Below are 11,033 nucleotides of genomic sequence, written 5' to 3' on the forward strand. Positions count from 1 at the left end.
ACGAAGGCAATCATGACCGTGAGGGCAGGAGGGAGGTATATGGTAGAGTGAGTGAGAAGGAAGAGATGGTGGTGATGATGATGATGGGGAGAATTGAATGGAGGAGAGGGAGAGATGACATGTGGGCCAAGAGTTAGGTTAGGCGGTTGCATGTGAACACATCTCCCCGGCTTTCTGGGGAACTAAGAGAGCCGAGGATGATACTAAGTGATTAGGCGGGAGATCATCCACCAGAGAGTGGGTTTGTGTCGATTTATTATGAACTCGGGTCATTCTTCCTCTGCGCGTTTTTTCTCCGCTAGAAATTCTTTGTTTCTTCCACTCTTTTGGGGATGCCTGCACGTGCTGGTCACATTACTGTCTTGTATGCCGCAATTTCACCGCATACAACCCCCCAAAAAAAAAAAAAAAAAAGGGCTAGTATCAGATATATTTCGTAAGGCGTTCAAAGGACAGTTATGTACAGGTAAACGCTCCCTCTGCAGAACAAAGCAGAAGATACCAAGAACGAGGCCAAGTTAGATTACATATGGAATGACATGGACGCGCCCGCCGTTGTTTAACGGCGAAAGCAATTATGGATACCATGCAGCAAATTTGACAGCGAGGTAATAGTCGCTGAAGTATACTTTATCCTCATGAAGGGGGTGATCCCCCTGATTCAGCCTTCCGAGTTTGATTGGCGGGATTGGGCATTGGAGGCGTAGATCTCTTCCCGCTGTTGATTTGAGCAGCAATCTGGCTTTGCTTAAACTTTTCGAAGGCTTCGGTATCTTGCTTTTGAATGGCCCACAGTTCTTCCACGGTCGACCCTAGCTCCTCGAATGCTTTGTCCGCTCCAACGCTTTCGAAATCCGACCGGGTCTGGTCCTCATGTAGACGATCGAGTTTCTCACGAAGGGCGGCCAGATGGGCATCGTCAAACGACGAAGGTGAATCATGATCTGTCGGGCCAAATGTTGGGCTGAGGAAATCTCGGCGGATATTCTGTCCAAGACGGTGAATATGGCCTTCCTCGGAGGTTAACGCCCGTGAATGAAGTGAGGTGATCGAGCTGGATCGAGATAATCGGACGGCATATTTATCGGTTTCTTCGTCATCAATAGCGACCTCATCAGCAGGATTGGCCATGGATTGGATGCCAAAGACTGGCGGTCCGTTTCCATCGTCACCGGAGTTCTGTGAGCCTGTTTCTGCATGGACAGATACAACGGGCTGTGACACAATGCGCGTCTCTGGGTATTCATCTTCAAATCGTCGGATCATCCTATCTAGTGTCAAATCAAGGAATTGAAGACGTCCTGTTGAAGAAGTAATGTTAGTACTAAAATCCACAAACACATACGTTTACGAAACATACTATAATTGACGTCATTGCCGGCTTTGTCTTCGCGAACAAGGGCTGACTGAATTCGGACCCGAATGTTGCGGGCCGATTCTAACAGATTCTTTGACATATCACGAGGCCGCTTGGCAACGTAGGACCTAGATTTCCTGTGGCTAGGGGTTGTCGTGCCACTAGGGGGGCCAGATTGGTCTCCTGGCAAGTGATAGTCGAGGTTACCAAGACAAACACCGAGAGCTTTGACGACGCCGGTACCTCCGATAACGTAGTCTTCATCAGCGGTGGGTTCATCATCCTCTTCGTATAGGTCATCCCTGCCATTGTGTCCAACAATATGCTGTAGAATTTCGGGGACTGGAACAGCTGCCCGTGTAGCTGTCATATCTGCCGGGTCCGAAAGCTCTGCCTCAATCGCGCCTCGTTCCAGGTTTTTAAAGCAATAAGCTACGATTTGGGATGCGAGAGCCTTGACCACTTCGTTGTTTTCTGCGCTGGGTACTTCAATATCCACAGCTATGATTGCCCGAGACACCTGCACCGCCGCCATCAAGGACGCATATACGGCACACGCCTCCTCCTGGACAGTGGGGTCTGTTGCGGAGGCGAGCACCTTAATCAAAGGGTTCTCCAATATGTTCAGGTGGCATAGACTTGGACAATCAGGAAGCACTTCCGCAAGAGCAATGGCATGGTCCGCCGAAAGATTGACATCGGCCAGATGAATACGCTTTAATAAAGGCATCTTTGGCAGGAAACGCCTGAATGTTGCCAGTGCATCTGGCTGGCATGAAAATAGTTTGGGGTTATGCGAAAAGTCAATGAAGCGAAGGTCGGAAAAGCGTGTCAATCCTTGAAGTAAAGGATACATGGCGGAGGGTGTAAGATCGCAATCCGCCAGGCTCAATGCGTAGAGTGGATGGTCTTTCCCAACTGCGGAAGTAATCAAATCCAAATGATCACAGATAGGATTCCCACCCAAATCTAAACCCTCGCATTTTCCGGACTCCAAGTACCGAACAACATGTCCCAGACCTTCCCTTGTCAGCTCGTTGTTAGCAAACCCAAGCCGTCTCAAACCAACAGTGGTAGCTGCATCACAGATCTTCTTTACATCCTCCGTCGAGGGCTTGCTTTCGCTTAACAATAGTTCCTCCAGATGGTCGCCACCAAAGCGCTCTCCTAAGGAATTTGCAAAGATAGTTGCAATGTCGACAATGTTATCGGTAGAATTCGAGTCATTGGGGAATGATGGAAATGGGATACCGGACAGGTCAATGGCCTTCAAAGATTTCGAAAGATGAATAAAAAGGCAGATGTGACGCCATCCCTCTTTTCCGATTTTTGGGTTGTCCTTTAAAGACAACTTCTCTACAGCGCTGAATCTTTCCTGCTTTCCCAAAGACTGAGGTTCGAGTTTCCGAGCTCTGCGACGCCTGTATTTCATTTGTTCCGCCGTCTTAGTTGAAAGTAGAGCGGCAAGAATAGTTCGCACCGAATCATCCGTCAAAGCACATTTTTCAAGAATAAGTTTGCGGACTGGGACCACAGCTAACCAATCACTGAAGGTAGCAATATCCTGAGAGTTCATGGGGAAGTTAGTCAGATCGAGGACACCAACAGTGCCCGGAGATTCTGCTAATATAGACGAAGGCGAAGAAATCTCGTCAACGATCCTTTTGAGCACAGGGGTTTCTCGCAACTGACAGCAACGCCGGTAAATCCGGACGGGATCTGTTGTCGGATGGCTTTGTGTTTTAGAGCGAGTGGCTCCAGGGGCCGCCGGTCGAACCTCGTCCTCGTTGTCGTCAGCTGTTAATTGCATTGGTATGGAACCATTTGCCTCCGCTTGTCTCCGCTTGCGCTCCCTTCGCTCCCTCCTTTCCTCCTCTGACCGCTTTTTCTTCTCCTGTTTCCTTGTGGGCTCCTTGCTTTCACCGTTAGGTTTGGCCTCATTTGAAGAGGTGTCTGATGCCGTGGCGGGCTTTGACGGTTCTTCTCTACCCTGAACATTTCCCTCTTTCTCAGCCGTGGCAGCTTGTGAGTGTTTTGAAGAAGCTTCGTCGCGATCTTTGGATTTGGAGCTTGACCTTTTGACCTTTTGACCATTCATATCAGGGATTAGTCGTCGCTTGCTACTATTAGCAGAAGGGCTTTCCTCATCAGATTCCCGGCGAGAGATGCCAGCAATTTCAACGTCGACAGAAAAAGCAACGCGCCGTAATTTTGCCTGATCCAAATCTGCAATCTTGCATCTGTCCCGGTCGTGGTCAACGTTCATTACGCGACGCTCACAAATAGCGCCATTCTGTGCTAACCTGCCCGACCCGCTGGAGCCAGACGATAGTTTTCGAAAAGCGCTCTGAAGGAAAGAAGGGCCCTTGGGTGACGCTGAAATAATGGGAATGGGCTCATCCTTCTTGTCATCTTCCTTGTCCTTGGGAGAATAGGCCGCTCCAAACGGGTTGTGCATATCGAGCTTTGAGGTCGGTGAGCTCGCTTTCGTACCCGGCTGTACCTTTAGACTAGGTTGTGACGGAGGTGTCGACCCAGAAGAAAATTTGGAGCTTATACTTGAAATCCATGAATTTCTCCTCCCAGCAACCGGCCTCGGTGCACTCTTCTGGACTGCTGGAGTTGTCACACTGGGTTTTGCGTCCGCTGACGTGTCATCATTCTTCGTTTCATTCTCCGCTCGAGAGACACAATTGGTCTCAATGGCGGGGGCCAGTGGTTCTTGAAGCAATTGGGGAGATCTTCGATCGACGGATGGTGTCCTCTCGGGGCTAGTATTCGATGCGACTGTGGTTTCGGTATCGGGATTCGATTTGTCGCTAATAGTAGACGAGGCCGATTTGCGTCGGGACAAATTATCTGACGTTAACATAATGTTAGGTTAAATCCATAGACGTGTATACATGATGCGACAAGGGAAAGGCGGCGACCGAGCCGGAATTCAATCTCACCTTTCTGCGTGTGGTGAAGCCAGCTGACATCCACAGTCTCAACTCCTTCCATATTGATATTTCAGTGTACAATCTTCCCGGATCTAGGTTATTGGGATGCTCGGGGAGCCGAGTAAAGCATATACGTTCGGACGCGTGGGATAAGGGTGAAGTTCAGCCAAAGCGCATACTCCGGTAGATTCGAAGAGCTTGAGATAGAAGTCGGAGCGCTTTAGAGACAATAATGGGACGAATATTCCCACCGAATGCGATAAGGTGTCTCCTAGTAAAGTTTAGAAATTCTCACGGGGGAATGGTTCCATCATGGCATGGCGATGGAGCATGATGGACATGATGGGGAAGTATTTAAGATAGGACACCGATATCGAAGGTTGAAGGTTGCAAAGCCAAATGCGAAGAGGATATGAAGGATTTATTTTTAATAAGAATAAAAAAAAAAAAAGAAAAGAAAAGTGAAACCAAGTGGTGAAGCGAAAAGGGGAATTTTTAGTTTAGGAAGTAATGGGGGACTGCGGAGATAGCACTGAGTTAAAGAGGTTAGTTAGGCTTTGGGCTCAGGCTCTACAGTGAATTCCTGGTGGAGGTCTGGAAAAAGGGCGGGCGCAAGGGAACAGCAATGTACACTACTCTGACTGGTGTCCTTCGGTAAATCTTTACATAAAACCAGCAGAAGTATCTACATGAGTGCGTTCTCTTCCTGGAGATTTGGAGAATGCTACGTAGTCAATATTTTACTTTTTTTCTATACAGAACGGAGTGCATCAAACAACTGTTGCAAGAGTCACACCGGAGGACTTGCCACCAACTCCGTCCTGGTAACTCACACGACATATTGCCAAGACCACACACAACCAGCAACGAAATTATCTTAAATCGGGCAGTTTAGATACATCCAGTGATACAGCATCGAGTCGAACATTCCTGAGAATTTTGCCCCACCGATCTATCTACCACGCTCCGTACGGAGTAGTAGTTTCGTTGAGATGGTCGGTGGTACTCCGTAGTGGCCAACTATCTATATAGACCTATGTACACTCAACAGGTCCTCCAGTCCCTTACTCCTTTCTCATGCTGGAAAAGGGGATTGGTGGTTGAGAATAATTGTTTATCAATACCAGTGTACATACGTATTGACACCTGTTCATTTGCGCTGCATTGCTTTCCTCTGATCTCTACCTATTAGGTATCCATTTGAGACATACTGGCTGCCCCCAATTGTTTTCTATCACCGAAGTTGTAGAGGAGTCATATAGCACCATTATATCGCTTAGGGTTAAACAGGACTTGATATGACGTATTTTCTTTAATTTGTGATCATTGTGAGATCATCTTTATTGAACCTTCCCCCAATCACAATACGGGCATTAGACCTGTCTAATCAGGAGTAATACTTTTTGTCCTTCCGTGTCAAATTAACTTTTTAGGAAGAACTGAATATATAAGACAACGTACTCGAAGCATTGTTAATACCCATTTATTTTCCTACTCTCCCCCTCTGATCCACATATGAACCATACTCCAGAGCACAGAGCAGCGGTACTGTTCGTTGATCGTAAGGTAGATTGCTAGATGTGGAAGTGTGCACAATATCTCTGGCCTAGACAATCCCAACAACTCACTTGGTACAGACATCCAGCGGTATATTGACTTCTTCCCCCCGCCAGCTGGGAATTTCCAATGCTTTGGTTTGACTAATAGTATGTGACTACCAGAACAATGTTAACTCCACCCTGTAGGTAGTCGAAGGCGTAATTCATTCTCGCCCAGGATCGTAGAGACCAGGTGAGAGGTGGATCGAAAAAGACTAAAAAAATTAGTCTAGACATTCTAACGGGACTGGGTCTAGTCCACAGGCTCCAGATTCCAATACATGCTCTTTACCAGTTGGAACGAACTACGGAGTAATACTTCAAACATACGGGGTAGTGTGTAGGCACCATGAATGGTAAGGGGTGTTGAATCGGTGTTTCTGCTAGTTGGTGGGTAGCACTATCTCGTATTTTCATTAGAGAGTAAGGTATGAGTGTTGCTGGTCTTTCTAAAAGGAAATGTCTAAGGCAAGGATCCTTGTTTGGGAAAGATGTTCCGAATGTGTGTTCCCCTCGATGGTTGTTGCCCGAAACGGCAGCGGTGGTAAGGCGAGCATGGTTAAGAAAAAAAAAAAAAAAAAAAAAAAAACGCTCTTGCAAATCGCTTAGCTTGAGATACTATTGTATTTTCCACTTAAATCGAAGACCAGGGGTTATGATCTATAGTTTAAATGATTACCGGAGCAATTTTGAATGATTAATTATATTTCCCTCAGTACGTCAATTAATTGCTCCGAATTAAGAAAAAACAAATAGCCCTAGATATAACAAATGTGGTCGTAACGATTCATCAAATCTACAAGAGAATCCCTTTGGCAAGGAAAGCCCCAGATATTGTTTTGGTCAGAAGTAAACTTTTGTTTTGACTATCGTACCCATTAACGTATCAAGCACGATTGGCCACTTAAGCGGCAAGCTCACGGATCTTCTGCTCAACACGGGCCTTCTTCTCCGCGCGGTTCAGTTTGTTGGCGCGGTACTTCTTGCTCTCGGCCTTCCACTCCTCCTTGGACTTCTTCGGACCGGCCTCCTCATCCTTCTTGAATGGGTCCTCACGGATGGCCTTGTGGGCCTCAGTGTAGAGCTCCTCAATGTCACCAGCATCAATACCAGCCTCAGTGTATTTGTGGAACTGGCCACGGAAGCGCTCCTCGTCGTCATCAGCAAGACCCTCCATGTATTCGGCGACGTGGCCACCGAAGATGTAATTGCGGAGAGTCTCAGCGTCGAGCTCCTCAGACTCAATGTCGAAGCCGGGGAAACGGTTCTCGGAGTGGGGGATGAAGATACCACCATCCGAGGCACCCTTCATAGCACCGAAAACACGGGCACCAGTGGAAGTGCGGGCAAGACCGACATCAAGGAAAGCCTTGAAGGGGCGGCGAGTGCCCTCGTCGGTCTCGACGGCCTCAGTCATGGTGAACTCGCCATCGGCCTCCTCAACACCGGTGAACTCCTCGTCGAGACCAAGCTTCTTCAGGGTACGACGAGCAAGGAGCAGACCGGTGGCATAAGCGGCAGACCAGTTGGTCAGACCGTTGGTGATTCCATAGCGCTTGAGCTCGTGAGAGTAGGCGCTGGCGAAGACCTTGTCACCGGAGATCTCAGAGTAGACAATCTGGGTGATGATGTCGCGGTTGGTGAAGCGCACAACGAGGCGGTACTTGGGGGCATTGTACTTGTTCTTGGCCTGGGTGATCAGGCGCTTACGAGCATAGTAGTCGGTCTTTCCCTCTCTGCGACGGCGGTACTTGGTCTGGTAGCGGCTGTGGGAAATGTTAGTATGGGTGATCTGCGTCGTAGCGGAAATTTTTTGTCGTTTCTACTCACCTGAAGTACGCGCTGTTCTTGTAGAGCTTGCTGTAGGCCTACAAAACAGACATCGGAGTCAGCAATTTGCGCTTCAGAATTTTGAAAATTTCCGAAGCATCTTGCAAAGACCCGCCATCCAGTCCCAGAGAACACTACTCGAAGGACTGGAATTCTTTTGGAAAACGGCGCTATATGACACCGTATAGGTCGTCACCAGTATGTGCTATTGATCTAACTTACCATTTTGACTGTTGTCGTGGGCTGACGAGCGAGATGTCGAGTTGGCTGGGGAGGAAAAAGTAGAACATTCGTGGGCTGCTTTTGTGGAAGGCTTCGCTTAGCGTGGCTGCATCCCGTCACAGAACCGGGGTCGGCGACGACTTGAGTGCGCGGGCTGAAGGACTAACCTGGAGTACATGCTCCCCTCCCAAAGGAAATTATGGAAGGGGAATAATGTCCATAATACTACATGAGAGCAGCTCGTCATTAACTGTTCAAAGCATCCAACTGCCCTTGGTGTGAGGGATTGATTATCTGTGGAATTACTCTGCAGCCAACGGCTGATCTTAGTGTGACTGTGGCCTCAGGCAACTGAATATACTAGGTGGACTCAACAGTGGATACCGATACAACATGGAAAAGACATTCATCAGTAGTAGTAGTATGCTATCTAAGGCTGAGTTCTGCTACAAGATTGACACGACCGTGCAGAAATTAGAATGTTGGAAGGCTACGTTTAGTTAATCGCTGCCTACTAATAGCTTACATAAAATTGTGGAATAATGTCTGTTACCCTCTAAGGAATTAGGCACCTAAACAATCAATTAGGACAACCACGGTACTTATATTGCTATGCTTGGTTCTATGGTCATGGCGATGCGCCCTTCATTTGATTCGGGACCGAGGTGTGCCCGGTTTGATTGGCATTGGTATTGGATATGATGGATCTTTTGATAAGGCAATGGGCGAATTGAATCCCCTCTATAGTCTAGCCTTGCCCTCATAATCCAATAACTGAAGACCGGTGATTCTCTCTAATTCCTTGACTGCATCTTGCGTCCGGCCAAGGGTGACCTTGACCGTTCTCATCCCGGCATTCTTTGCCCCCTTTAGATTCTCCCCGATGTCGTCAAAGAAAACTACATCGGAAGAACGGAAACCGTATATGCCTCTTTTCTTCGCCAGCGTATTCATTTCTTCTAGTGCAACATTGTATATTTTCGGGTCTGGTTTTCTCAGACCTGTATGCGCGGATGAAATGAAAAAGTCAAAGGGTGCTCTGATACTGTTGGCATCCTTGTTGTATGGGTGACCTTCTGGAAATGGAACCGTATTTGATAGAGCTCCTAAAATAAATTCACCCGATTCCTTCAATTTCCGTAGTGCAGGAAACATATAGGGGTCTGGTTCCCGGGATGTCCGCATCATTTCCCAAAAAAGCCATTCTGCATCTAGCTCAGGCAATGGAGGAAGCGCTGAACTAGCGGTAGTCTGCATCTTTTGATGCCTTTCATGGAATTGCTTCCATAGGTCTGGGTTTTTTAGGTCTCGGTTAAATGCAGTGAAAAAGTCGGCGTCCACTTTTATTTCACCTCGCTCGAGTTTGTGCCAGCTACCATTGGGCGACGTGCGCGAAATGCTGAAATTCACCCACCCAGTAGGAATCTTGTTGGCTATCTCATAATCCAAAATGGCTTGAAATGGGGACACAACCTATGGTATTATTAGCAATAGATCCGAGATTCCTCTTCCGTGAATGGGAGAGCATTACACACACGCCCCCGATATCAAAGAGTAGGCCTACAGGCCTTTGGCTCTTTACCATGACAGTGTTGCACTGGCTTAGGGAGACTAATCTGGAGATAATTCGGGAATAAAGGAATATAAGCTTCACAGGACAGGCATAATACCAAGTATTTTGTGGAGGACGAGGTCAGTCTTTGCTGAGGGCTGCGGTTCTGTGGAGTAATAGGAGCACCTTGCAAGGGAGAGGATTGCCGAGGTTAGATATTGATATTATCTAAGGCCGAGGATCGCAGACAACATTCTGCGAAGCAACGACTCAGATATTCCTCTATTACGACAAGCCTCGCAGATCCCCCCCTGATGCAGTTAACCATGAAGGATTGGCAACAAGTGATTGTGTGCGAAATGTGCCCTGCCATTGCGAGGCGCGAGCGCGGAGAAGTTGAGGACGGTCACGTGCAAGTGTTATCGATAGAGTATCGCGGACGACAATCTTCTGGTCTCTTCGAGGGCGCGATGCTGTCGCGATGGGGAAATGGACTCGACTCGTACAATATCCGAACTGAAATCAAATTTCCTCAGGGCGCAGGTGCGCATCCTATCAGAAATTCTCGAGGCGCCCGAGGGTTGGAGACAGTACGCGACCAATTCGGAAAATGACGAACTGAGTGATAAAGTGGTGGGGGATGTCTTACAGAAACGTACGGCTGTCCATTGATGATGCCTAGGCTACTCTTTGCGAGAAATAGGATTCTGACTCCTAACTGGCCTCTAGTGAATGCCGTTTTGAAGCAGCATAATCGGATTGTTTACTCCTCCCAGGCGGTTCATCATGTGGCACAGCAAATAGCCAGTCTCTACTGGACCTCCATCACCCAGGCCTCACGCAGTGAGCATTCACTTGAGAGGGGGGTTGAGAAAACGGTAGATTTGTCGAGCCATGTGTGAGTTCAACCGTCACGGCGTGTCCCTTGCCTATGGTGATCTTTTTTGTTTACCCATGCCGACGCGTCTAGGAATATTTCTCAACTTCCTGTGGAATTGCAAGACCCATCCGCAAGTGAGGAAGAACGTTTTAGGTCTGGTATACATTCAAATGGATTTAGTTCACCCTCCTCTGACGATTACGGTGATGCAGGTATCAGCAACTACGTGAGCATCTCATTAGCCTCGACAACCGGCGACAACAGCGACAGCGGCGTCTGGACCAACTGCGACAATTGAAACGTCTACTGGAACCGTTCCAAGCACCTCAGGAGAACATACAACCGAACCTTGTCACTCGCGATGGGGAGCTGATGCAAGAACTGGAAAAAATGAGAATGTTGGTTGCGCGAGTGGGAGGTCGGATCAATCAAAGCCAGCGGGCAAGCAGCCATGAGAGCAATGCTTCGTACCCACTAGGAGCCGACCAGAAGCTTGAAGCCTTATTCGATATGATGTAATAAAGTACACTTTAAAGAGGGAGAATATGAGGGCAGATAGTGTGAGAGGAGAAAGAATGGTAACAACAACAACAATAATAAAAGGTGAATAAGGAAAAGATTTCGGGCGACTACATAGCAGTATCGTTGGAAT

The 11,033-nt window shown here is 47.8% G+C and overlaps 4 protein-coding genes across 4 annotated transcripts; 1 reads left to right on the plus strand and 3 right to left on the minus strand.

The window, feature by feature from the left end:
* Positions 1–636: 636 nt before the first annotated feature.
* ATNIH1004_000721 (putative cell wall biogenesis protein Mhp1) lies at positions 637–4,360 on the minus strand (the record flags this gene model as incomplete). Its single annotated transcript, XM_033565427.1, has 3 exons — positions 637–1,301; positions 1,361–4,216; positions 4,309–4,360. The coding sequence occupies 3 exons, from the start codon at positions 4,358–4,360 to the stop codon at positions 637–639; spliced, it is 3,573 nt and encodes a 1,190-aa protein (XP_033431184.1).
* A 2,441-nt stretch (positions 4,361–6,801) lies between these two features.
* Positions 6,802–7,952, minus strand: RPL5 (60S ribosomal protein uL18; the record flags this gene model as incomplete). Its single annotated transcript, XM_033565428.1, has 3 exons — positions 6,802–7,663; positions 7,728–7,765; positions 7,950–7,952. 3 exons carry the CDS (start codon positions 7,950–7,952, stop codon positions 6,802–6,804), a joined length of 903 nt encoding a protein of 300 aa, XP_033431185.1.
* Positions 7,953–8,690: 738 nt separating this feature from the next.
* Positions 8,691–9,534, minus strand: ATNIH1004_000723 (uncharacterized protein; the record flags this gene model as incomplete). Its single annotated transcript, XM_033565429.1, has 2 exons — positions 8,691–9,422; positions 9,532–9,534. The coding sequence occupies 2 exons, from the start codon at positions 9,532–9,534 to the stop codon at positions 8,691–8,693; spliced, it is 735 nt and encodes a 244-aa protein (XP_033431186.1).
* Positions 9,535–9,827: 293 nt separating this feature from the next.
* On the plus strand, positions 9,828–10,900 carry ATNIH1004_000724 (kinetochore subunit FTA4 family protein; the record flags this gene model as incomplete). The annotated part of the gene is made up of 5 exons (XM_033565430.1): positions 9,828–10,003; positions 10,038–10,156; positions 10,231–10,399; positions 10,472–10,534; positions 10,594–10,900. 5 exons carry the CDS (start codon positions 9,828–9,830, stop codon positions 10,898–10,900), a joined length of 834 nt encoding a protein of 277 aa, XP_033431187.1.
* Positions 10,901–11,033: the final 133 nt, after the last annotated feature.

This window comes from Aspergillus tanneri, assembly GCF_003426965.1.
Source record: "Aspergillus tanneri strain NIH1004 chromosome Unknown AapTan_2_pilon_pilon_pilon, whole genome shotgun sequence".
In the NCBI taxonomy this organism is placed as follows: domain Eukaryota; kingdom Fungi; phylum Ascomycota; class Eurotiomycetes; order Eurotiales; family Aspergillaceae; genus Aspergillus; species Aspergillus tanneri.